This window comes from Podarcis bocagei, assembly GCF_964188305.1.
Source record: "Podarcis bocagei genome assembly, chromosome: 9".
NCBI classification, from domain to species: domain Eukaryota; kingdom Metazoa; phylum Chordata; class Lepidosauria; order Squamata; family Lacertidae; genus Podarcis; species Podarcis bocagei.
Window position 1 is genome coordinate 19,142,900 of NC_138134.1, and position 23,459 is coordinate 19,166,358.

The window sequence follows — 23,459 nt, forward strand, 5'->3', positions numbered from 1 at the left end:
ATACTCCACTTGGGGCCCAGGTGAAATAGGAAAGGCATGAGGAGGTGTTTTTTTAAATAAAATAAAATGTATTGAAGGGAGAGCAAGAATGCAGCTCCCTGCAGCTGCTTCAAGAATGAGTGCATTTAATTTATTATTTTACACTGTGTTTATATGTGTGTGTGTGTGTGTGTGTGTGTATATATATATATATATTTTTTTTCTTTCAAAAAAGGCTTCTTGGTATGGTGGGAGAGGGGCTTCCATACACCCTTGCATAGCTTCCAATCGCCCTGAGCAGAAGCTGAAATCTTGTTCGAAGTATAGGTATATATATATCTTCATTGAGATACAAACCAGTTCATAATAGGGACCATTTTTATTTAAGGCGGACTCTCTTAAGTTCTTAACATGTTTTTAACATGTACAGTTTACGCTTGTTTTGATCCGTATTAAGGTTAATGTTTTATACCCTGCCTTTCTCCCTAACAGGGACTGGAGCTTACAATAAGAGCAGTTGAAAACTGTTGGGTGGGAAATCATTAAAAACAATGACCAATTAAGCATTGGTAGAATTAAGGCAAATATAAAATGCATTAAAAACATAATTACAATAAAAAGGCACCAGCCCTTCACTAAAAACAATCAGTTTTCCAAAGCCAGCTCAGTTATTTGATACGTTGGAGCTGAGAACTGGGAGCATGCCTGATTTGTGTGGCTGTTGCTGTAATTATTGAACATTTAGGTTATTTGCAATATTGTTGCTGTGCTTGACATCGCAGAACGTATTTGAAAACTAGACAAGTATTTTATGCAAATATGCAAAAATTCATTGACTTCCCCCAAAAGAAGCCTGGAACTGTAGTTTACCCCTCACAAAGCTAGAAGTTCCAGCACCCTTAAAACTGCAGTTCCCAGAATTCTTGGGGGGAAGCAATGACCTTTAAATGTATGGATGTGGAATCCCCACACTGGAGAATAGAAGCAGCTGTTTGGAGTAGAGATGCAGCCAATGGATGTATGAAGACTTAGGCATTCCCTTCCACTGCTGCTTTGCTCCAAAATGGCCCCTTCTGAAGCAGGAAAGAAAGTTGTTAAGGGTTTGATTATGCACATTTATGTGTAACTATAAGTTGGGCCCTTAGATATAAGCCATTGTATGCCTTCTTCACCTTTGCAACAGAAGTGCAGGTGTAAATGAGCTTGTATACATTGCTTATGCAGTAAGAACCAGGGAAGTATAGGCTGTGTTTCAAGAAAATACTGAAACCAGCTGTGAAGAGTCATGTGCCCCTTCCAAGAATGCCAGAAGATAATCGAAACCGTGCTAGGGTGTGACCTTTGTAAAAAAAAAAAAAATCTTCTTTTTAAAGCATCTAATATTTGCCTTGTTGGTTAGATATTTAAACAGAGTTTTTATTAGTTGCATTTATTTTTCTGAAAGATGCTGTCACATTTTAAACTCTGTTTAAACTTTGTTCCCGTAACAGAGCTAACGTCTCAGAAAAAATTTGATGAAATTAAGAAGGCTAACCAAGCTGCAGCTAGAAAGCTTGTTGAAGATCAATTTAGTTCCTCCTCTGAAGAAGAAGATGAAGATATCAAAGGAAAACATGGAAAAATATTGGCCAAGACATTTACCACTTATACAAATCAAACTGGTAAAGCTCTTATTTCTTTCTTTCACATGCCCTTGCCTTATAAAGACCTACCTATCACTACACTGAGATCATTATTCAGATAATGATTTCTATAATTGGAGTAGTAACACATTAATGAATGTTTATATTATAGGAACCATACAGTATGTATGTATGTATGTATGTATGCTCAAAAATATAGCTCAATCTGTCACAAAAGTAATGTGCAACAGTAAATACAGCAGCTGTAGGAGACCATATAACACTGTTCTTAAAAGATCTGCACTGGTTGCCTATTCACTATCAAGCCTAAATGGCTTGGGACCTGGTTAACAGAGGGAGCCCTTCTCCCTGTATCATTCAGCCTGTGAGTTGAGATTCACTGGAGATTTGGGTGACTGAAACTTTGAAAAGGACCTACTCTTTGATAGTCCCCTGATTACGAAACAGTCTTCCCACAGACATTAGTCTCTTAGTAGTCATATTTTGGGGTTTAGAGAGGTATGGCCTTGATTCATGTATGGTTTTCATTTCAGACCATCAGTAAATGTTAGCGTGGCATTTTGTTTTACATGGAAATAAACAGCTTCACAAATAAGCTTTTGATTTATCCTTTGGCACTGGTCCTCTAACATTAGGATAAAATAGTACTGACTACTGCTTTGTACAAAAAACAAAATTGTCTTCCTGTCTTGTTCAAAGATGGAGATGCAAGTGAACTGGAACGCACAAGGCAGTACATGAATGATGCTTTTCAGTCTGGGGCAATGACGTGCTTGATATGTATTGCTTCAATTAAGAGAAACCAAGCGGTAAGCATCTTACACTATAGAGTATTGTAACATTACCACTTCTTCAACATTTGCTGTTTAGTTGGAATGTATTTGTTCTTCGGTTAGAGAGGGCATATAAAGAAGTATGCTTTCGACTGCGCTCTCACTTCATCTTTGGAATTCCTTTCAAAATGATGTTGATAGCTTCAGAAAGTGATCAAAAGCCTCTCATTTTTCAGACATTTGTATTGTGGCTGGGCATGAAAAAGTAATTTTGTTTTATTACTTTGACTGCCTGAATTGAGTCCAGCTGCAGAAATCCAACCTGTTCTCTGCATCCCGTTACATTTGTTTAGGGAATCATCAACACATCCCCCCTCCCCCACCTAAAAAAACCACAGTAAGAGCTAGTGGTACAATTGAAATTACCACTTCTGATACTAAAATTGCCACGTGTTGAAATCATCAGTCAAGCTCTGGCCTTCAGCACTCTCTCACTTGTGCACTCTTGCTTGGAATGGGATGGATCCTAGCCAAGACAAGCATACTTTGAAAGGGGTCAGGTCCAAGGAAGAGTGACTTCTTTGAAGGACAGATGGGAAAAGAGATACTTACCTTTCTTGCACTCTGAGCTTGTTTGCACATCACAGTAAAGCAAACTATGGCTTACCAGGACTGTGAGAATATGTTGGCTCCCAGAAAGGCTCCTCTCCTGGTCTTTTTAGTGCAGTGCAAGATTGGCTTAGTGTGTTGTCTGAACCTAGGATCATGGTTAAGGTCTTTCCTCCTTAACCACTGCCTGTACCCAAGGTTTGTCCTCTGGTTAATGGCTAAGGAGGAGAGACCTTAACCACAATCCTGTGTTTGGATGACACACTAAGCCAAACCTTGGCTTATCTGCTTCATTGCACTATGCTTGATGATAATAATCATCATCATCATTAATAATTATATTATTTGTACCCTGTCCACCTGACTGGGTAACCCCAGTGACTCTGGGCAGCTTCCAACAAATACAAAAGCATAATAAAACATCAAATATTTAAAACTTCCCTATAGAGAGCTGCCTTCAGATGTCTTCTAAAAGTTGTATAGTTATTTATCTCCTTGACACCTGGGGGCGTGCATTTCAGAAGGTGCAAGGCACTCTGCCTGGTTCCTGTAACCTCACTTCTCGTAGTGAGGGAACCACTAGAAGGCCCTTGGAGCTGGAACTCACCGTCCAGGCTGAATGATGGGGGTGGAGATGCCCCTTCACGTATACAGGACCGAGGCCATTTAGGGCTTTAAAGGTCAGCACCAACACTCTGATGAACACGGTGGGCTCAAGATGCTCTCCAGGAGTCAGTATGGCCACGTGGTCTTGGTAAACTATAGTGTGGATTGTTGTGAAATACAGAAATTGTGTCTGTCATGCTTTGACCACATTTTTTTAAAACTACTAATAAGTCTGTGCTCCATTTGTTTAAACTCTATAACATACCCTGTATTCAAATACTGTATTTATTTGAATGTAATATGCACCTTTTTGGCCAAATTACATTGCGAAAATTAGGGTGCACATTAGATTCAACGGAGCATTCGATTCATGTAAATACGCTAACAATTCTTTTTTTTTTGGAATAAAAAAAATGCTGCTTTACACAGCCTGATAACAAGATCTACATCAGGACATAGCACAATAAATAAAACCCAATATTCACCTTAGTTTTTTTGCGGCAGTAGGAGAGGAGGATTGTTGCATATGTGTGTTGAATTTTATATGCCAAATCAGCATGTTTACTTGGAAAGGCCTTTGAAACATCTTTATCTGCCTTCTAGGTCTGGAGCTGTTCTGGATGTTTCTGCATATTTCACATGCCTTGCATACAGAAGTGGGCTAAGGATAGCCTTTTTCTAATATCTTCTCCATTGACAGATGATGATTTCGGAAAGAGGGATTATCCATGGCCTTGGTAGGCTTTTACGGTTTTATTTTGAAAGCTCCTTTATGTGGTGGGAAAACAGTACTTAAAAGAAGAGCCAGACAGCTGTAAAATGTGTGCGCTAATGTTGCATTTAATGAAAAAAATCCTTTGCATTTAAGTATCTTTAGCAATCCCAGGGTACGTTGGTGTTGTGTGCATGAAAAATACCATCTCTGTGACGGATGACTTGGCTGCTCTGTGAGCACAGCCAACTAAAGTTAAACACGTTTAAGTAGTAATGGGTGAACTTAAAACATTGTAAATCAGTTGAATCCCACACCATTTGCTCAGATGAAAGTTCTCTGTTTCAAGAACTTTTAGTATATACAGCTTTAAAGCTGGGGAAATGCTCCTGTTGAAACATAACATAACCAAAAATAAAATAATGTCTGAGGACAGAAAGCCTAATTTCTTCCTTCTCTTTGCTACTCTGGTTGGTATAATCTGCCCTTTTGATCTTCCCTTGAGTTTTGACCTCAATTCTTTTTTCCTCTAGCCTTGTTTAATGGCAGATGTGACCCTGTTTTGTTTTTTTGAGTGGTGCTTAGGGTTAAGCAGTTCCACAGCAGCAGTAGAGTGGAAATGTGAAATTTCCCTGTGAGAATTTTGATCTCTAACCTCTTCATTCAGTGCACAGTTGAAATCATAATGTTAGTTGAAGTTTCACAAAAAGTCTTTTTTGTGTACAATATGGATGGTAGTCCATACACTGAACAAGACAGCAGTTCTTTTGAGTGGGTGGTTTATTTTTATTTTTTGAAGAAATAGTGTTTGGCTTCCTCCCTGTGGGATGGATATCTCTGCATCCTGTTATATCACTGGAGGCCCAAGTGACCTTAGTGGTGCAGAGTGCTTTTCACCAGCTTAGGCAACCTCTTTGGGATAGAGAGAGCCTGTCAACTATCATCCGTGGGTTGGTAACTTTATTGTCAGACTATTGTTATATGGGACTGCTCTTGAAGACGGTAGAAACTAGGTTTTCGGTCCAGAATAGAGCTGCTCTGGTAGGAACAAGGACCAGTTGCTGGGAAAACATCTCATAGATTTTGAAAGAACTCCATTGGCTTCCAGTCTGTTGCAAAACACAACTCAAGGGCTTCACTTTTGAAAGCCCTACCTAGCTACCTGAAGTGACACCTGCTTCCATGTCAAGCTTCCATGAACTAAGACTATCTGCTAAGTGAGGCAGCTGGCAGCCAGGGAAAATGTATTTTTGATTGCGGTGCCTTCTCTGTAGAACTCTTTCCCCAGAGAGGTTCACCTGGTGCTGGTATCTTTTTGGCAACAGGCAACAGGTAAATACTTTTATTCTCTGGGGCTGCTTAAACTGTTTTCTCTATTTAATGCTGCTTTGACTTAGGATCATAGAAGTGTAGAGTTGGACTTGGTCATCTAGTCCAAGCCACTGCTATGCAGCAATCTTTTGATTATCTGAAGAAGTGTGCATGCACACGAAAGCTCATACCAAGAACTAACTTAGTTGGTCTTTAAGGTGCTACTGGAAGCAATTTTTTTATTTTTACTATGGCAGACCAACACGGCTACCTATCTGTAACAGCAATCTTTTGTACAACGTGGCTCTTAGACCCATGACCCTGAGATTAAGAGTCTCATGCTCTACTGACTGAGGTATTCGTTTAATAATGCATTTGGATGGAACCTGTATTTTTAATATTATGTTTTTACATGCATCTCTGTAAATTTCCTGGAAACTCTTTTTTGAAAGGCACTGTAAAAAATCCTGTAAATAAATAAATCTATTTCAGTTGCTAATGGCTGATGTTATAGTGTCACGGTTTTTTGTTGTTGTTTTTTGTATTGTTGGTAAACATTGGGCTTTGAATCGGCATTTAGCATCCATAATTGTGGCTGCATCACTGTTGCGGTTGCAGTAAAGTCATATACTTCAGCTGAACTTTACCAAAGTCTCTGTGAATTTTCCTCTGATCTTTCAGTCCAAAGTGCAGATTTGAGTACAAGCGATCGGAGACTCCCACTCGCTACTACTGCTACTGCAGAAAGGTAGAGGACCCGCCACTTGATCCCTGGCTAGTTCCACATTCCTGTGGCCAAGTATGTGAAAGAGACTTCAAGCCTCCCTGTGGACACAGGTGCCTGCTACTTTGTCACCCAGGTATGTGATGTTAATGTAGCTGTATGTAAGCTATACAGTCATACCCTGGAAGTCGAATGGAATCTGTTCTGGAAGTCCATTCAACTTCCAAAATGTTTGGAAACCCAAGTGTGGCTTCTGATTGGCTGCAGGAAGCTCCTGCAGCCAATCGGAAGCTGTGGATGCCCCGTCAGACGTTCGGCTTCCAAAAATAGTTTGCAAACTGGAACAGCAACTTCCAGGTTTGCGGTGTTCGTGAGCCAAAACATTCGGGAACTAAGCTGTTCCAGAACCAAGGTATCGCTGTAATTAAAAGCCTAGGACAGTGCAGATTTTAAAATGTAATATGGTTACTAATATGGTTATGTGAGAGTGAACTGATTTTTTACATCAGGTAGCACGTTAAAAAGTTGCCAATAAGTGAAAACTTTGGGATACTAGCCAGTAGTTACTGTATAGCTGACATACTAAACACAATATAATACAATCTCGCACATGAATTTTTCATGGCATCATCTCAATAGCTTTGTGAGGTGGCTTAGGCTGCCCTAAGTTAACCAGCAAATTTCAGGACAGAGAGGGGATTCGAATCAAGGTCTCCCCAGTCCCTGTTGATTCTGACTCGACAACTCGGATGTTCTATGCTGGAATATCATATCTGTGATAACCTTTCTTTTTCTTATTTCTAGGTCCTTGCCCGCCTTGTCCAAAGATGGTCACAATAACCTGCTACTGCAAGAAGGTTAAGCCTGTGCCACGAAGATGCAGTACCAAAGAGTGGTCATGTCAGCTGCCCTGTGGGCGAAAGCTGCCTTGTGGACAGCACAACTGTGAGAAACCTTGTCATCCAGGTAGATGTTTCTGTGTTGGATGTTACTTCTGTGTTGGGTGTTACTTCTAACACTCCCGCCCGCGCCCTGTCCTTCTCCCCAGTGGGTGAAGAAATTAAAACAATCTCTGTCCAAGTTGTATTCTAATATTTAACTCTGCCTTACCTTTAGGAGAATGCGAGCCCTGTCCAAGAGTCAGTAAACAAGCTTGCATCTGCGGTAGGCAAGTAGCAGAGAGGCTTTGTGCAAGTCCTGTATGGCAGTGCGATCGGGTAAGTTTCCTTAAATGTTGCCATTCTTTGTCATCAGATATAGGGTTTCATTATATAAGAAGGGTGGCGGGTGTTACCAGCATTGACTCTGTCCCCCGCCCCAACCTCTAGCAAGAAATCTTATGTGTTAACATGAAGAAGCATAAGGGATTAATGGCATCATTTGGAAAAACAGCAATTTTGGTCCCACTTTATACAATTAAGCAAGGAAATTTGTTTTGCAGCCCCTGTCTGCCCACTGAGCCTCTTAATTTCTACGGAAGCAGTAGGGTGTGCTTATTTTTTCACACATGGCTTCTCCATTTTGGCTTTATTTATGTTAAATAAATCATGACGCGGTGTAATACACCATGTGTTGTTGTTCAGCAGAGGTTGTATTTACCTTATTTTAAGACCTGCTAAGGAGCAGATGGATGTTATTACGTCCTGATAGGTAAAACCACAGAGTTCAAAGAGCACCTTCTTCCTTTTTAACATGACTGTATGTGGTCTAAACCACAGAGCCTAGGGCTTGCCGATTGGAAGGTCAGCAGTTCGAATCCCCGGGATGGGGTGAGCTCCCGTTGCTCGGTCCCTGTTCCTGCCAACCTAGCAGTTCAAAAACATGTCAAAGTGCAAGTAGATAAATGGGTACCGCTCCGGCGGGAAGGTAAACGGCATTTCCATGCGCTGCTTTGGTTCGCCAGAAGTGACTTAGTCATGCTGGCCACATGACCTGGAAGCTGTACGCCGGCTCCCTCGGCCAATAAAGCGAGATGAGCACCGCAACCCCAGAGTCATTCGTGACTGGACCTAACGGTCAGGGGTCTCTTTACCTCTTTACCTTTATTTTTAGCAGCAGACCTACCAGCAGCTTGCAACTCAGCTGGGATTACAGGCTGCAGCCACTTTGTGTTGCTGTGGTTGCAAGTGCTGCTACATGTGGATCCCAAAGGTATCCATGCTATGCGCTGGAGCTTTCCTGGCCCTTCCTCATCACCACAGCTCCTTGTCCATCCCACCCCCACCCCTTGAGAACCCTATTCCTCAGGGAATGGGGATTACTTTAGATGGTGTAGGGTACTTCTTCGTTGGGAAAGAGAAATTGGGAGACTGCCCTCTGTGACCAGAAGAACCTTCAGCTTCTAGAACAGTTCTGGATCCATGCCACAGCTTCTATACTAGAGTCTGTGGCCACATTTTATGCAAGTGGCTATGAATAAAAGGTTTTACAAGAGAGCCCAATAATTTTATTTTTGCGTGCGTTTGACGCAGTGGTTATTACAAAATACAGTCGGTTGCATTCAGCAGTGCCCTCTTGTTGACGGAGCACTACTTGATCTAGTGGAGGCTTCCATCATCAGCACACGAAGAAGCATCATCTTCTTTGTTGATCTTCCTCCCCCTCTGCAGCTTCCCACACATGAACCCAGTTCTGTTCAAGAGTTGTGGACGGTGATATGCAGCTGCTGAGGGGAAAGGAATTGGTGAAAATGACCTCCCTCCCTGTTATGCTGACTGACTGAAGTATCCACTGAATCAAAGAGCCCTCTGTCAGCAGGGGGACGTCATTGGATGTAACCCAATATTTATAAGTCTCAAAGCCCCTTTGAGGGCCTAGACCTGCTCGTTTTAGGGCATAAAAATGCGAAAATAAACATCTCTCTCTTTTTCTGTTGTCTCCTTCGTGGCATGGTTACACATGAAGGAGGACAGGGAAATTTCAGCACATTCAGCTTCTCTTGGCCTTGGCATAGCGAGCTTCACCTGCAGAAATTTTCCTTTTTGCCGCACTTGTTACAAAACAAGAGGACGGCTCCTTGTAGGCTTTCCCCCCCTGAGAGTTTGAAAGTTTTAGTTTATATCTTTGTGCTGTATTCCTTTTGTTGAATATTAAATAAATAATTTTGGTCATACAGTCCATGGCAGTGAACAGTCTTGCCTCTGCAAAGGGCTGTGTGTACAGTGCAGTTTTCTGCCTGTAGAGCTGAGATGCATTTTACATCTGCAGTCTACAGTTCCCTCCCTGAGCTGTTACAATGATGAGAGCTTCGCTAGTGAAATACGAAAGCTGCATCATTCATTCATTTTTTTGCAAAATAGCCAACTTTCGTTGCTCTGTGATTAAAATGTAACATCACAGAAAAATTACCCTAGTGGCCAAACATCATACTAAAAAAATCATACTAAACCAGTGGTGTCCAAACCTTTTCAAAGAGGGCCAGATTTGATGAAGCGAACAAAGTTGTTGAGCTTTTTAAAAGGATTTTGCCCAAAGTTGCAGAGCTTTTTTTAAGGATTAAAGTTGCTGGTGGACTTATTCCTTTGGGGGGGGGCAGCTCTCCATTGATGCATTGGCTCCTGGGCAGAACAAATCAAACAGCAGGCGCTCCGGGGCCACAACAGATTCATTTCTCAGAATTGCTTGGGGGGGGCAGATTAAATCAACCAGGGGGCTGGATTTAGCCCCCAGGCTGGACTTTGGACATGCCTGCACTAAATCATAGTTTGGTGTGACCAGAAGAAACTGGGATGAGGCTCAATGAACTTTGAGTTCGGAAGCTTCCATGCCTCCAAGCTGATTTATTCCAGAGTTTGTTGGTTCTGATGAAACTACAAACTGTGGTTAAGTAAAAGCTTCCAAACTCCTTCCAGCCACATAGGAAGGAAGAGTGAACTTGCACACTCACGGCTGACACATACACATTGCACTAAATTGTGGCTTAGCATGCTGCTGGAATATGGCCAGTCTGAAATTGCTTGTCATCTTTTCTTGCTGAACAAGGCTGATGTAACTTGAACAAAGCTTTGCTCCGAAAGATGTTTAATTCTTATAACAATATGGTTCAGGAAGAGTTCACCTATTCCTTTTTATTAATATGGAATTCAGGGAGCGATCACCTTTTTCTTCCTTGCATTCCACTGGATTTTTGTATTTCGTTGCTTTGTTAAATTCCTCACTTGCATGTGCTGTATGTGTTTTCCCAACAGGTGTGTGGCAAAACATTGCCTTGTGGTTATCATGCCTGTGAACAGATTTGTCATGCTGGCTCTTGTGGAGAGTGTCCCCGATCTGGCAAAAGGAGTTGTCCATGTGGAAAGTCAAGTAAGAATGTGTTTCTTTTCTGCCCATCTAGCATGCATCCAGTTCACCAATATAGCTAAGCTTCCTAAAATCTAAACTGCATTCAAATACAAGTCAAAGTAATACAATAGCAGACTTTTGTTAAATTTAAAGTTTGCCCAGAATGAGGTTAGACACAAGACCTGCCTAGCTTAATTAAATTGGGCCCATTATATAAAAACTGTAACTCCTTTTCTTGACATAAAGCCTTCTTTTTCATGAAATGAGACACTAAAATGTATCTTTCATTTTTCAGTTGTGTATAATAAATGACAGAAGGTTTGCTGTTTTGTTTTGACTTAGAATTTTCTTTACCATGTACGGAGGATGTGCCTACATGTGGAGACAGTTGTGACAAAGCTCTTGACTGTGGGATTCATAGATGTTCCCAGCGCTGCCACCGAGGCCCCTGTGAAATCTGTAGACAGGTTAGCATTTCTCTTCCAGTTCGGTCACATGTTTTTGAATAACTTTCCATTATTTCAGGACTTCTGAAGGACTTTATCTCCAATGAGCTTCCTTGAGGCAGAGAAAATAAAGATATGTTTCTTCTTTTAGCTGTCCTCTCCCTCTCTGAGCTCAGGAAACATGCTGTCTCCACTGCTTTGTGTCCAAAAAAACAAGCTACCACAACCCCTAGCTTCTGTTCTTCAAATCTGGGGAATAGATAAAGTTCCTGTATTGGCTTGGATTGATGTGTGGGAACATGCTTCAATGTGGCCTGTTTTTATAGGCTTATCTGCTTTTTGTTGTGAGGATTCAAAATGTCCTTGCCTTAAACAATCCCATTGAAGAGTGTCCTTCAGAATAAGCCTGATGATTGTAACAACCGAGGCAGTAAAGGTAAACTTTCCCAAAGTCTGTCATCCGCTTGGATAGTTCTAAGAGGACATTGCGAGATTCCATGTTCTGCAGGCCCACTGGTAGCTGCTGCCACTAATTTCAACGCTCTGCTTGCTCCTCTACCTCTTAAGTTTCCTTTTTCTGATGGTATAGGCTTGTATCATCATTTTGGCTGCTACTTGCTTGAAAAGGCATATTCTAAACTACAGTTTCTTCCTCTTCTGAAAATGGTGGCCTTCCCAACCATCTCATGTTTCTTTCCTTCTGCATTTTCTACTGTCTCTTCTTAGGCCTAGTTCATACAAACAGATGAGAAGGTAAACAGTTTTCCTGAGGTCAGGTCAAATTAAGTTGTTGTTTCTATGAGGACGTGCCCCATCTTTTTGATTCTAGTTATTCCTAGTTATTCCCAGAAGCTCTAGCCTGTGAAAGAGTTTCTTTCCGGCCTCTTGTCACACAGCATGCTAGACTCTTCTATTCATTTCCACCATTGAATTCTTTTATATGCTACTTCCCCCCCCCCTGAATTCTAATCTGTGATGAGTTCTATGCATTTTTTTTGCTATGGAAATAATTTTAACATGCTGAACATACAACTCCTAGCTTTAGTTTTCCTCCATGTGTATCTTAAAGGAAGTTGAAAAGCAGTGCCGCTGTGGAAAGCATACAAAACAGATGCCCTGCCATAAGCCATACCTTTGTGAAACAAAGTGTGCCAAAATCCGGGACTGTCAAAAACACCAGTGCAAGAGGAAGGTGAGTAGGTATTGAGGATGCATCACCATCCTTTTGTAGCTAGAGTTATTTGGAAAAGTTTGGTTCAACTTCCAAAAATGCTTCTGTTTCTGAGACACACAGCCTGTAAGCATGTGGGAGCAGCTGAGAAAGCCACAGCGGTTTTCAGCTTGCAGTGGCCTGGCTTGTACATCACGCTAAGTGCAAACTATGGCTTACTGAGACCAGGCAAACATACTGGCTCAAGAGAGGAGCTTGCACCAGCTTCATTGCGTTGTACAGTGGTACCTTGGGTTACATACGCTTCAGGTTACAGACTCCACTAACCCAGAAAGAGTACCTCGGGTTAAGAACTTTGCTTCAGGATGAGAACAGAAATCGTGCTCTTGCGGCACGGCAGCAGCGGGAGGCCCCATTAGCTAAAGTGGTGCTTCAGGTTAAGAACAGTTTTAGGTTAAGAACGGACCTCCGGAACGAATTAAGTACTTAACCTGAGGTACCACTGTGGTCCTTTGGACTCAGTTCAGCAGCTAAGTCAAGGTTTGACTTAAGGACACGGGTGGCGCTGTGGGTTAAACCACAGAGCCTAGGACTTGCCGATCAGAAGGTCAGCAGTTCGAATCCCCGCGACGGGGTGAGCTCCTGTTGCTCGGTCCCTGCTCCTGCCAACCTAGCAGTTCTAAAGCACGTCAAAGTGCAAGTAGATAAATAGGTACCGCTCTGGCGGGAAGGTAAACGGCATTTCCATGCGCTGCTCTGGTTCTCCAGAAGCAGCTTAGTCATGCTGGCCACATGACCCGGAAGCTGTACGCCGGCTCCCTCGGCCAATAAAGCGAGATGAGCGCCGCAACCCCAGAGTCGGCCACGACTGGACCTAATGGTCAGGGGTCCCTTTACCTTTACCACTGTAGTCCTTTGGACTCAGTTCAGCAGCTAAGTCAAGGTTTGACTTAGCACATTGTCCAAACCCGCACTTGTGGTTAAGCTCTTTCCTCCTTAACCATGAGTTGTAGACAGTAACAAACCTTAGCTGTAACTCATGCTTATGGAGGCTTGAGCGTATAACACCTAGCTCAGGTTCGGACAACTGCTAAGCCAAACCTTGGCTTAGCTGCCATGCTGCGTTGAGCTAAATGGACAGGGAAGGAGCAAAAGGGTTGTCATCTCCTGCTTGGGAGCACACGTCAAATCGTGGTTTGGCTTAGCATTACTTGCAATCGTGGCCTGTGACGGCTGTTTTGCTGTTCTTTTATGGGGAGAAATCCCCCACATATATTGGATTTCTTCGTTCTTCTGTATTGCCGTTCCACTCACAGAGAAAGAAATCGGGTTACAGTGGTACCTTGGGTTAAGTACTTTATTCGTTCTGGAGGTCCATTCTTAACCTGAAACTGTTCTTAACCTGAAGCACCACTTTAGCCAATGGGGCTTCCCACTGCTGCCGCGCCGCCGGAGCACAATTTCTGTTCTCATCCTGAAGCAAAGTTCTTAACCCGAGGTACTATTTCTGGGTTAGCGGAGTCTGTAACCTGAAGCACAAGTAGCCCAAGGTCCCACTGTATTTAAGAATGGTCTAATTCAAAACTGATGCTCTTACAACACCTACACTGTGAAATACCTGCAGAAGGTGGCAGTAGCGATTCTTATTGGACTAGCTTGTTGGAGCAGTCAGAGAAAAGAAATATACTAGTTCTCTGATACGTATGATCTTCCTTCAGGCGGAGATGAAATAGCTTTCAAAAGCTTAAAGGAACAAGGGGGTGGGGAGCAATGAAGAAGAGAAGTATGTTCTTTCTAAGTACTGAATGAATTTAGTAGTTCAAATCCAATAATCCAATATACAGGAGAAACTTGAAGGGTGAAGTAGTGGTGCTGGAAAGCTTTATTTGCTGGACCATTGCTTTTTATACTCCATTTATTTCCATCCCCTTTCCCTGGAGCATTTTCCTTACTCATTTATTTCATTTACAATATTTGTATCCTTCTCCATGATAGTGCTCTCTGGATGGCTCACAAGAAAACATTTAACACTGGTCTCTCATTGGTCCTTAACTCTGTCTTGTCCTTGTTGTATTTAAGAGTTGTCTTCATTTTTTCATATTTTTTTTTTACTCCCAACCTTTTTCAGATGAACCGTTTTACTGAGCTTTGTTAGCTTGTCCCTCCCCTTGTCTTTTATGTGTCTGAGATTATAGGTTTTTGAAGAAGAACTGTTTTTAGAGGTAGAAAGGAAGCTGATTAACTCAAATGTATTCAAGGTAACATGCAAAATATAATTGCAGTTTCATCAAAACCGTGCTAAAACAGGTGCTTAGTTGTAGGTGCTATAAAATAGCAAAGTCTTCATTTTGGGCCAAGAATAGAAAGAAATGTGGTGAAACAGTTAAGAGAGATTCAGCTGTATATAGCAATGTGCTTTGTGTTAGGGCCAAACTAAAGAGGTTTTTCAAAAGCAAGCAGGAGGTGATGGCGCTGAGACTGAAAATCCCCTGTTTGAAGGTGCTGTAGGTGCTAGTGAGGTAGAATTGTTGAAGCAGATTAGTAGATCTGCATGTAGAATCTGTGAGGTCTTTTTGGAATACAGTGGTACCTCGGGTTACAGACGCTTCAGGTTACAGACGCTTCAGGTTACAAACTCAGCTAACCCAGAAATAGTACCTTGGGTTAAGAACTTTGCTTCAGGATGAGAACAGAAATCGCACAGCAGCGGTGCAGCAGCAGCAGGAGGCCCCATTAGCTAAAGTGGTACTTCAGGTTAAGAACAGTTTCAGGTTAAGAACAGACCTCCCGAACGAATTAAGTTCTTAACCCGAGGTACCACTGTACAATATACACAGGTCAAACAAAATGCTTAACAATAATACTTAGCCCTCAGATTGTTGAGGTTCTTGACATGAATCACCTTGGTAATACTTGCAACACTCTTGTGATGTAACTCAGTGTTTCCACCATAATGAAGTTATGGAGCTCAAGTTGAAATAATAGTAGCTCAAAACCATCTGGCTCAGTGTTTCCCAAACTTGGGACTTCATCTGTTTTCAGACTACGATTCCCATCATCTCTGACCACTGGTGTTGCTAGCTAGGGACGATGGGAATTGTAGTCCAAAAACAGCTGGGAAACAATGACTAGCTAGTTATTAGCCCAGGCAACATTTGGACTATCCAGCTTTATGCTTTTAGCTTCTGCTTGCCACCTGCCCTTACTTGGGACTCCCCTATCAGTTTCTTGTCAGAAAATTGTTATCCCTGCTTTCAAATGGACAAACACTCCCATCTTCCTGCGTGAAACTGCTGAAATGCTTTAAAATGGCAAAGGATATTCTGAAGGCGCTTCCTTAAGAAAGGGAAATCTCAACATGTTTATTTTTCTTTGACACTTTATCATTTTAAAAACAAACCGTTCTTACACTTTGTGTGCTTACTCATTGGGGCTCACTCCCAAGTAATTCATAGGCTTGCCACTTTAGCTAAAGTTTCTGTACTTCAAAACACTTGCGTGTGTGTTTCAGTGTTGTTCTGGAAATTGCCCACCGTGTGATCAAGCATGTGGACGAACTTTAGGATGTCGGAATCACAAGTGTCCTTCGGTGTGCCACAGAGGTAGGACTGAGCAGGCAATCTTGCTTGTAGTCTTTCATCCTGAATAGTACTTTAAACTTTATGTAGTTGAGTCTTTGTTGGTAATTGTTATAAAAAGGAATATTGTAATCTCTGATTACAGCCAATAGCTTTAATGTTGTTCAAATCATAGCATTTCTGAACCTATATATATATTTGAGGGTCCAATCCAGGACATTAATGTTTTTTCATGAAAACAGAGTGTAATGTGTTGATTAGCACTAGTCATGGTGGTAGAAATTATACCTTGAATTAAATAATCAGTTGTTACTCTTTGGCTTATTGAGCACTTGAACTGTTTGGGGATGTATAAATTGTCCACCTCTGTCTAAAGTGTGATAAAAAATTCTTTTTCTTTGCTATATATGCTTTATCAGTTCTACCCACTCCATATTTTTCATATTATGAAAGGATATTCATATTTGTTCCGACATACTCAAATACAAATGTTGAGCCTTTGTGTGGGCAAGGGAAATGTTTGCATCCTTGCAGTGTAATTTCTTTTCTTTTTTAAAAAAATGGCTTCTTATAAATGTCAGAAATCTGATGCTCACTTCTCACCTTTCAGAAAGTAGAGAAAGGCGTTAACTCTTTTGACATTCAAAACAGATTCGGGGAACATAAGTAGCATGTTCTCTGGGTGGAGTTTGTCCAGACCGATGCCTCCTGAATTCATAATACCATTGTTAATTTTAATTGTACTAAATGGATAACTTCTTATTTGGATCCAGGTAATTAATTGCAAAGTAGTTTTGCTGTTGTAGATTGCATCTAAAAATGTGTTAAGTTTTTCCAAGGTTGGCTACTTGTATTGCTTGTCTTCATTGTAGGTAGCTGCTATCCATGTCCCGAGACTGTAGATGTGAAGTGCAATTGTGGCAAAACTGCTCTCAAAGTGCCATGTGGTAGAGAACGTACCACCAAGGCTCCTAAATGCAAGGAGCCATGCAGGTTAGTATTAAATAGCAATCTAATGCAAATAATTTTTTACTCCCCCTGAATATCAGACCACCGTGTGATACCGCAAACCGCTTTGAAAGTCCCCTAGCTGTTGAAACTAGTGTTGGAAACGGTTTAATTCTGTAATGGTGTAATTAGGTCTTTTGAGATTATTGGCTTCTCAGCAGGTGGAGCTACATTAATACAGTTTAGTGTTTTGAAAGAAGTATGCAGTGCACTGTAAGACTGCAACTTGCAACTCTTGAGAGGCGTTTCAAAGGCTGGTGTTGCCATAGGAAGGTGCTGCTTTAAGTTCCAAATAGTTTTACAAGAGCAGTAGAACTTGAAGCAAGCTTCTCTTAGTATCTTGCAGCACAGTGGGGTGGGCATTGGGGTGTCAAGGTCGGCTTCCTTTGTAGTGGAGAGGGAGCAATTGAATTTAAAGCTTTCATAATAATATGCTTATTTACAGTTATACAGGTTGAGCAGGAAGTGGTATGGTAGCTACACAAGTAAGGCTGTTAGTCCCAAAGCTGAATTATTCCCGTAGTAATAGCAGCACCCCTAAAGTTCCAGGGCACCTTATTCATTCCAGCTCTGAAAAACCACCAGTGTAAAGAATCTACATTGGCTCCCAGTTTGTTTACGAGCATAATTCAAAGTTTTGGTATTGACCTTTAGAGCCCTAGGTGGCCTCGGCCTTGTATACTTGAAGGAGCGTCTTCTTGACTGTTTCCTCACTGTGAGACTTTAAGCTACAGGGAACCAGGCAGAGAGCCTTCTCGGTAGTGGCGCCCTCCCTGTGGAACGCCCTTCCATCCGATGTCAAGGAGATAAGCAGCTATTTAACTTTCAGAAGACATCTGAAGGCAGCCCTGTTCAGGGAAGTTTTTAATGGTTGATGCTTTATTGTGTTTTTAATATTTTGTTGGGAGCCGCCCAGAGTGGCTGGAGCAACCCAGTCAGATGGATGGCATATAAATAATGAAATTATTATGATTATGATTATTTGTCCAAATTCAAGCATTCTCTTGGGGCACAACTTTATGTGGCTATAGTGTCAACGCTAAAGCCACACCAAGACTACATAAGAGAACATGCCTATAACAATAGGGAAAACATCAGTTTGAACTGTTTGATGCTAATATAATCCAAGCTGTCAAAAGCAAGCCCCGAAATGAACTTTGTACTGCTTCTGAGAGAGGGCTTTATTAGTATCTGGGAGAAGTCATCTTCATAACTGTAGTAAAGACTCAATAAGAGCTACCCTCTCACAGACTTGGCATCCATGCATTAAAAGTGCATCCTTGACTGGATGCTCCAGCTCATGTGACTTAATAGAGTGGGCAAGCTACCAAGCATGTTTGAATCTGTCCCAACAAATCCCACACTTAGTTGAAAATATGGTTGTAAGTTTAAAGCTTGCTAAATATAACTGTTTTCATTTTAAAACAATTGAGAAGCGGTGTGTTTTGTCTGTTGCTTTCTTTTATTTTCATTTGTTTTCTTTAAGTAATCTGTAGTGAAATACGATCGCCATTGTCAGAGGAGAGAGTTTCTTTGCTGGCTGCTGTTTACCACGTAGGCTAGGTTTCACCTAGTCCCTGCTATAGCCTCTGCGGTTCTCTAAGATTCGTTCTCCTGCTGCTGTTCTGGATGCTACTGCCTCCTAAGCCAGAAATTAGTTATTTTTCTCCCGCTAGAAACGAGTTATTTTCATAGTGAGGTTACTTGATTATGAGTGTTACGAAACCATTTTTTAAAATTTGGTTTTCTCTGGAGGTAATATGGATAGTGATATGCTTATATATCTTTTCATTCCATCATGACTGGAGCATAACACGTTTGGAAAAGGGATACACAAAGCAAGCAGCTGTGTATATGACTGTTGTAAACCACTTAGAGCTCTTTTGTTCTAGTAAGTTGTTTTGTTAAATAAATGACTGTAAACCAGTTTTTGTAGCAATTATTGACAGTTCCTGTTTTCATTTTAGGCAGCCACCTACCTGCCATCATGCTGCTCGAGAGAAACACAGCTGCCACTTCGGCCCTTGTCCTCCTTGCCGCCAGCCCTGCAAGAAAACCTTTGAGAAGTGTGGTCACTCCTGCCCTGCTCCTTGCCATGATGAAGCACTTGTAAAACAGACTGGTTCGGTGAGAGAACCATGTGATTGCTCCCCATAGCAGTGTCACTACTTTCAGGGAGAAGTGTACTGGTTCCACAGGAATCAGTCAGTTGGTATAGCTCAGCTGGTAGAGCAAGAGACTGTTAATCTCAGGGTCAGAGGTTCAAGCCCCACTTTGGGCAAAAGATTCCTGCATTGCAAGGGGCTTGGACTAGATGATCCTTGCTGTCCCTTCCAACTCTATGATTCTGTGATTATTCCTTTCCATATAATCTTCCCACTTGAGATGTTGCTGGAACCCCTCCAAAAGTGACAGCCTGTCAGGGGCTGGACTGAGGAGGAATTGTGGGAGCCCCCCCCCCTTTCTGAACCTTCCCAAGGGCAGGACGACAGTATTGATTTAGAACAGTGGTTTGCAGAGGGGCATAGTCCAGAGGGAAAAACCTGGGTGAGGAACAGCTAGAAGAGGAAACACCAGGAGAGGGACAGCTGGCAGATTCAGTGTCCTTGGACAGCTTTCCTGACCCCCCCTTTGCCTAAGACTAGATGGGCTTTGAGAGTGATAGAACAGAGAGCACAGAGGCAACAAGCTCAGATTACCAGATGTAGGAATGATGTAGAAAAATGGGGACGGAGGGGGTGAACATTAACTGGGAGCAACGCCATTTCTGGAGAGAGATGCATTCCTTTGTCTCTTGCTGTGATTGTTAAAGAAACTAACTGGTAAGAATGCTCCTTTTGTTTGATCTGCTTATTTACTGCCTGACACAGCCCTACTGCTGTCATTAAGAACTGGTGATTGGTTTTCACGACTTTAATGGTTGTGGTGCGTTGAGTTCTAATAAGTAAAGGATGTTTGTTGAGATTGGGGGTAGGAGTAACCCTAGACCATGGTTAGCTTTTATAGGCATGGTTAGCTTTTGTAATATGTGCTGTATAACAACAAATTTCTTTCATCCCAGCATCAGCCAGCAGGCCCTTGGGAACAGTCAGCTGAGCCTACATTTATTCAGACAGCATTGCCTTGCCCTCCATGTCAAGTCCCTATTCCAACGTGAGTATGAAAATATGCTTTGAAATGACATATTTCTATGTGTTCGGGTGGCATGGCCCTGTGCTGTGACTTACTGCTATGCATTTTCTTTAAAGCGATTTCCAGAGGTAAAGCCAGATCAGTTGAAAAGACTAAACAGTTGGGAGATCCGTAGTCTAGTACAGTCATACCTTGGTTTTCAAATAGCTTAGTTGTCGAACGTTTTGGCTTCCAAATGCCACAAACCCGGAAGTGACTGTTCTGGTTTGCAAACTATTTTTGGAAGCCAAATGTCCAATGGGGCAGCTTCCGATTGGCTGCAGGAGCTTCCTGCAGCCAATCGGAAGCCACATTTTGGTTTCCGAAAGTTTTGGAAGTTGAACAGACTTCTGGAATGGATTTTGTTCGACTTCCAAGGTGCGACTGTACATGTTTGGCTGTCAGCTGCAAAATTTGCTCACGGTAATCCAGCAGAGTTCGTGTTAACTTGGTGGAGCTTGCGCAGAAGAATGTCCCAGTGGATTGTGCCTGTCTGAGAGTGCCTAAGTTGTGTGCAAAGCTCAGCATTACTGGACTTTGCCCACAACCTGTGAATTGCATTTGTTGCATATTTATACACACAAAGTATATCTGAGAGTTTCCTATTCACTAAACAAAAGAGAGTACCACTCCAACAGCTCGCTTATCTGTCTGATAGCTACAATAGATATATTTTTATTACGTTTATCGTACCTTTCTTCCGTTAGATATCCCAAGGGAGCCCGCGTGTGGTTCCCAGATGGTCACTCATCCAGATACTGACCAGAGTTGGATCTGCTTAGCTACAGCATCATGGTGGCCTCCTTTGCCTTTAAACCATACTGTGTCAGGACCACCACCACCCCGCAACCCTGGTCAATCCTTCATCTGTCTAGCATGCCAGGGACAAGTAGATTAAGTAAATAAACAAGAATTTTCTAAATTTCTCAGATGTACTTGCACCTGAGGGAGTTGGGAAGAGGAGAGGAAATTACAACACTGGAGCCTGCCACCATGTAATGAGTTTGGGTGTGAAATAAGACCCTGTTGTGCTTCCAGTGACATAACTGGGAGCTCATACTTGGTTATCGAGAGACCACCTTCCAGGGTTTTTTTGGGGTTGGAGTGGGGAGCCCAGTTATGAATGTAACTGGGTCAACCATCACTACGTACAATTTACTTAGTGCTGTAAAAGCTATTGCTCACTGTTAGAAGAAAACACATCTTTTCTTTCAATTGACATTGTAACAAATGGCCACATTCTGATGGCCATACTTGCAGCTTCTAATTGGCCAATGAATTTCAGGTGGTTGATTAATTGAGGGAATGATATTCAAATTGTTTGACCTTATATTTATTTGTTTCCTTTATTTTGTTCTTGTGTATTTACAGGCAATGCCTTGGGAAACATGAGGTGAGTTATAAAAACTGTAATATTTCAGAGTAAATCTGAAAAATGCATAATTTGGTTTTAATCGGAGGTTTCGAAATGAAGCCTTTGCGTTTGCCATGAGGTTCGTTTGCAAATGGAAGTATTCTGCTTCCCCCCTTGAAAGCGACAAATTGTTTTGTCATTTGAGATCTGCTGGGATTTCTATCAAGACTATTGCAAAATTGTTTTAGGAAATTTATAAGAGTGAACTACTTGATGAAACTTTAAACTTTTGACATCGCGTTTCAAGAAATGTGGAATGCTGGCAAAATGCTCTTCTGTTCGTGTTTACTGGGATGATTTAGGATGAGCTCTGGTTTTATAGCGCTTGCTGTTTTATGGCTTTTCCGAAATGTTTGGAAATGTTTAAACGATCTCTTCTCATGCAGTTTATATCGCTGGCCTGATACGTTCTGTGGCTGTTTGCGGAACATCTGCAAAATATGTTTTGTAAATTGATATTAACTATCACCTACGCTAGTATGATGCCTAAAGTGGACTATGAGAGCTTGAATTGTAAGGCAGGGATGTTATGACTTTCAGCTGAACGTTACACAGTGAGGCCCTGTGGTGATCTGAGAGCTTTGTCTGAAGTTATTTTAACATTTGGTAGTATAAATGAAAACAAGCATGAACACTGTCTTGAATTAAGCAATGGTAATAATTTTCTATGGGAAGTTACAAAACAATGAAGTTCTGAGTAGATTTATGGTTTTTGTGCAGAGGAGAAGTGACTTGACCATCTAGGCACAACAAATCCATTAGAAAAATAATAATTTGGGGGGAAATCTATACTTTTTCATTGTTAACGTAGAGATGGTATCAAGTTTGAACCACGACTTAATCTGATGTGATGATAGCTACTGAAGCCTAAAAATGTGTGTACATAAATGAAATTTCTTGAGGCAACTTTATAAAAGTGCAACTAATTTTTAAAGTATATTTTGCTAACTTAGGTTCTTTCAGTAGTTAACATAAAAATGGTTAAAGTACAATATGCGCGGTAAAAGAAAAATTAACAGTATAAAACCAATTTCAGCAGTAAAATTAAATATAAACAGGTCTTAACTTTAAAAAGGCCGAAACCTCAGAATGGTTGAGCTAAAATGAAAATCTGGTCCCTTTTTGAAATGCATTTATGTGATGAGAATGAGATTGACAGGCTTTTGTTCTGGTGAAGTAGTCGTTATTGGCTAGTGCACAATGTAGTTTGTGCAAGCCAGGTGAGGTAGCCTATATGAATGTAAGATTGAGTTTCAGCTAAACCATAATTGTGATAAAAAAAGTGAGGACTTCACTAAAACATCGTCGTATATCCTCCTTCCTAATGGAGTTTCCCGTTCAGGGTTCCAGCCAGGTATTTCCTCCAATCAGGACATCCCACTCTTTTCTCACCCTGATTAATCACATGATTAATGGATTGTGTAAGGGTTGTTGTTTCGTTCTTCTCTCTCCCCTCCCACCCCCCATCCCCCTCCCTAAAAATGTGTGTGCTATGTTTGTGCAAGCCTTAAGGTTCTTCCCAAGCATGCTGATATTTCCCTTTTGTTTTTAGTTGCCTGATTCGGGCTGCAGTGCCGGCAGCTCTCTCAACCTCAATTAGTTGTTAGGAGGAGTGATTTATTAGACTTCCAAGTAGTCCAATGTAACAGAAATGAATTTAAGTGAACTCTTAACAGTTATGCACAATTGTACAGTCTTTGGAGCAGTGGACCATGTGATTTCAGATGACTTGGGGAAATGTAGAAAACTGAAAGTTTATTCAATACAAACTAGTATTGGCTTAGGCAGTAGATTTCCTCAATCTCTACTGGAAGTGAATTCAGGAACGCCATGTGGCTATAACATCTTCTCAAATCATGTGTTAGATCTCATCAGCTAATGTGTAGGACTCAAACAAAACATTTATCCTCTTGTGCTTTGTTCAAGTCATGTAATACTCCATGCTTTGAAACAAATGCTTAGATGGAACAGTCTGAAAGTAATTGACCGGCCACTTAGAAGGCTAGTATTCTAAATGGCACGTTAGTGGGTCT

General features: G+C 41.5%; 1 protein-coding gene across 5 annotated transcripts in view; it reads left to right on the forward strand.

Moving 5' to 3' along the window:
* NFXL1 (nuclear transcription factor, X-box binding like 1) overlaps positions 1-23,459 on the forward strand; it is a 76,817-nt gene that overhangs the window by 21,710 nt on the left and 31,648 nt on the right. For all 5 annotated transcript variants that reach the window (XM_081208773.1, XM_081208774.1, XM_081208775.1 and 2 more), the window contains 14 exons: positions 1,470-1,640; positions 2,322-2,431; positions 4,214-4,347; positions 6,315-6,493; positions 7,162-7,323; positions 7,474-7,574; positions 10,545-10,659; positions 10,981-11,105; positions 12,154-12,276; positions 15,767-15,857; positions 16,706-16,826; positions 18,809-18,968; positions 19,903-19,994; positions 21,384-21,405. In XM_081208773.1, coding sequence (XP_081064899.1) covers positions 1,470-1,640; positions 2,322-2,431; positions 4,214-4,347; positions 6,315-6,493; positions 7,162-7,323; positions 7,474-7,574; positions 10,545-10,659; positions 10,981-11,105; positions 12,154-12,276; positions 15,767-15,857; positions 16,706-16,826; positions 18,809-18,968; positions 19,903-19,994; positions 21,384-21,405 — 1,706 coding nt within the window. The remainder of the gene's footprint in view (positions 1-1,469; positions 1,641-2,321; positions 2,432-4,213; positions 4,348-6,314; positions 6,494-7,161; positions 7,324-7,473; positions 7,575-10,544; positions 10,660-10,980; positions 11,106-12,153; positions 12,277-15,766; positions 15,858-16,705; positions 16,827-18,808; positions 18,969-19,902; positions 19,995-21,383; positions 21,406-23,459) is intronic.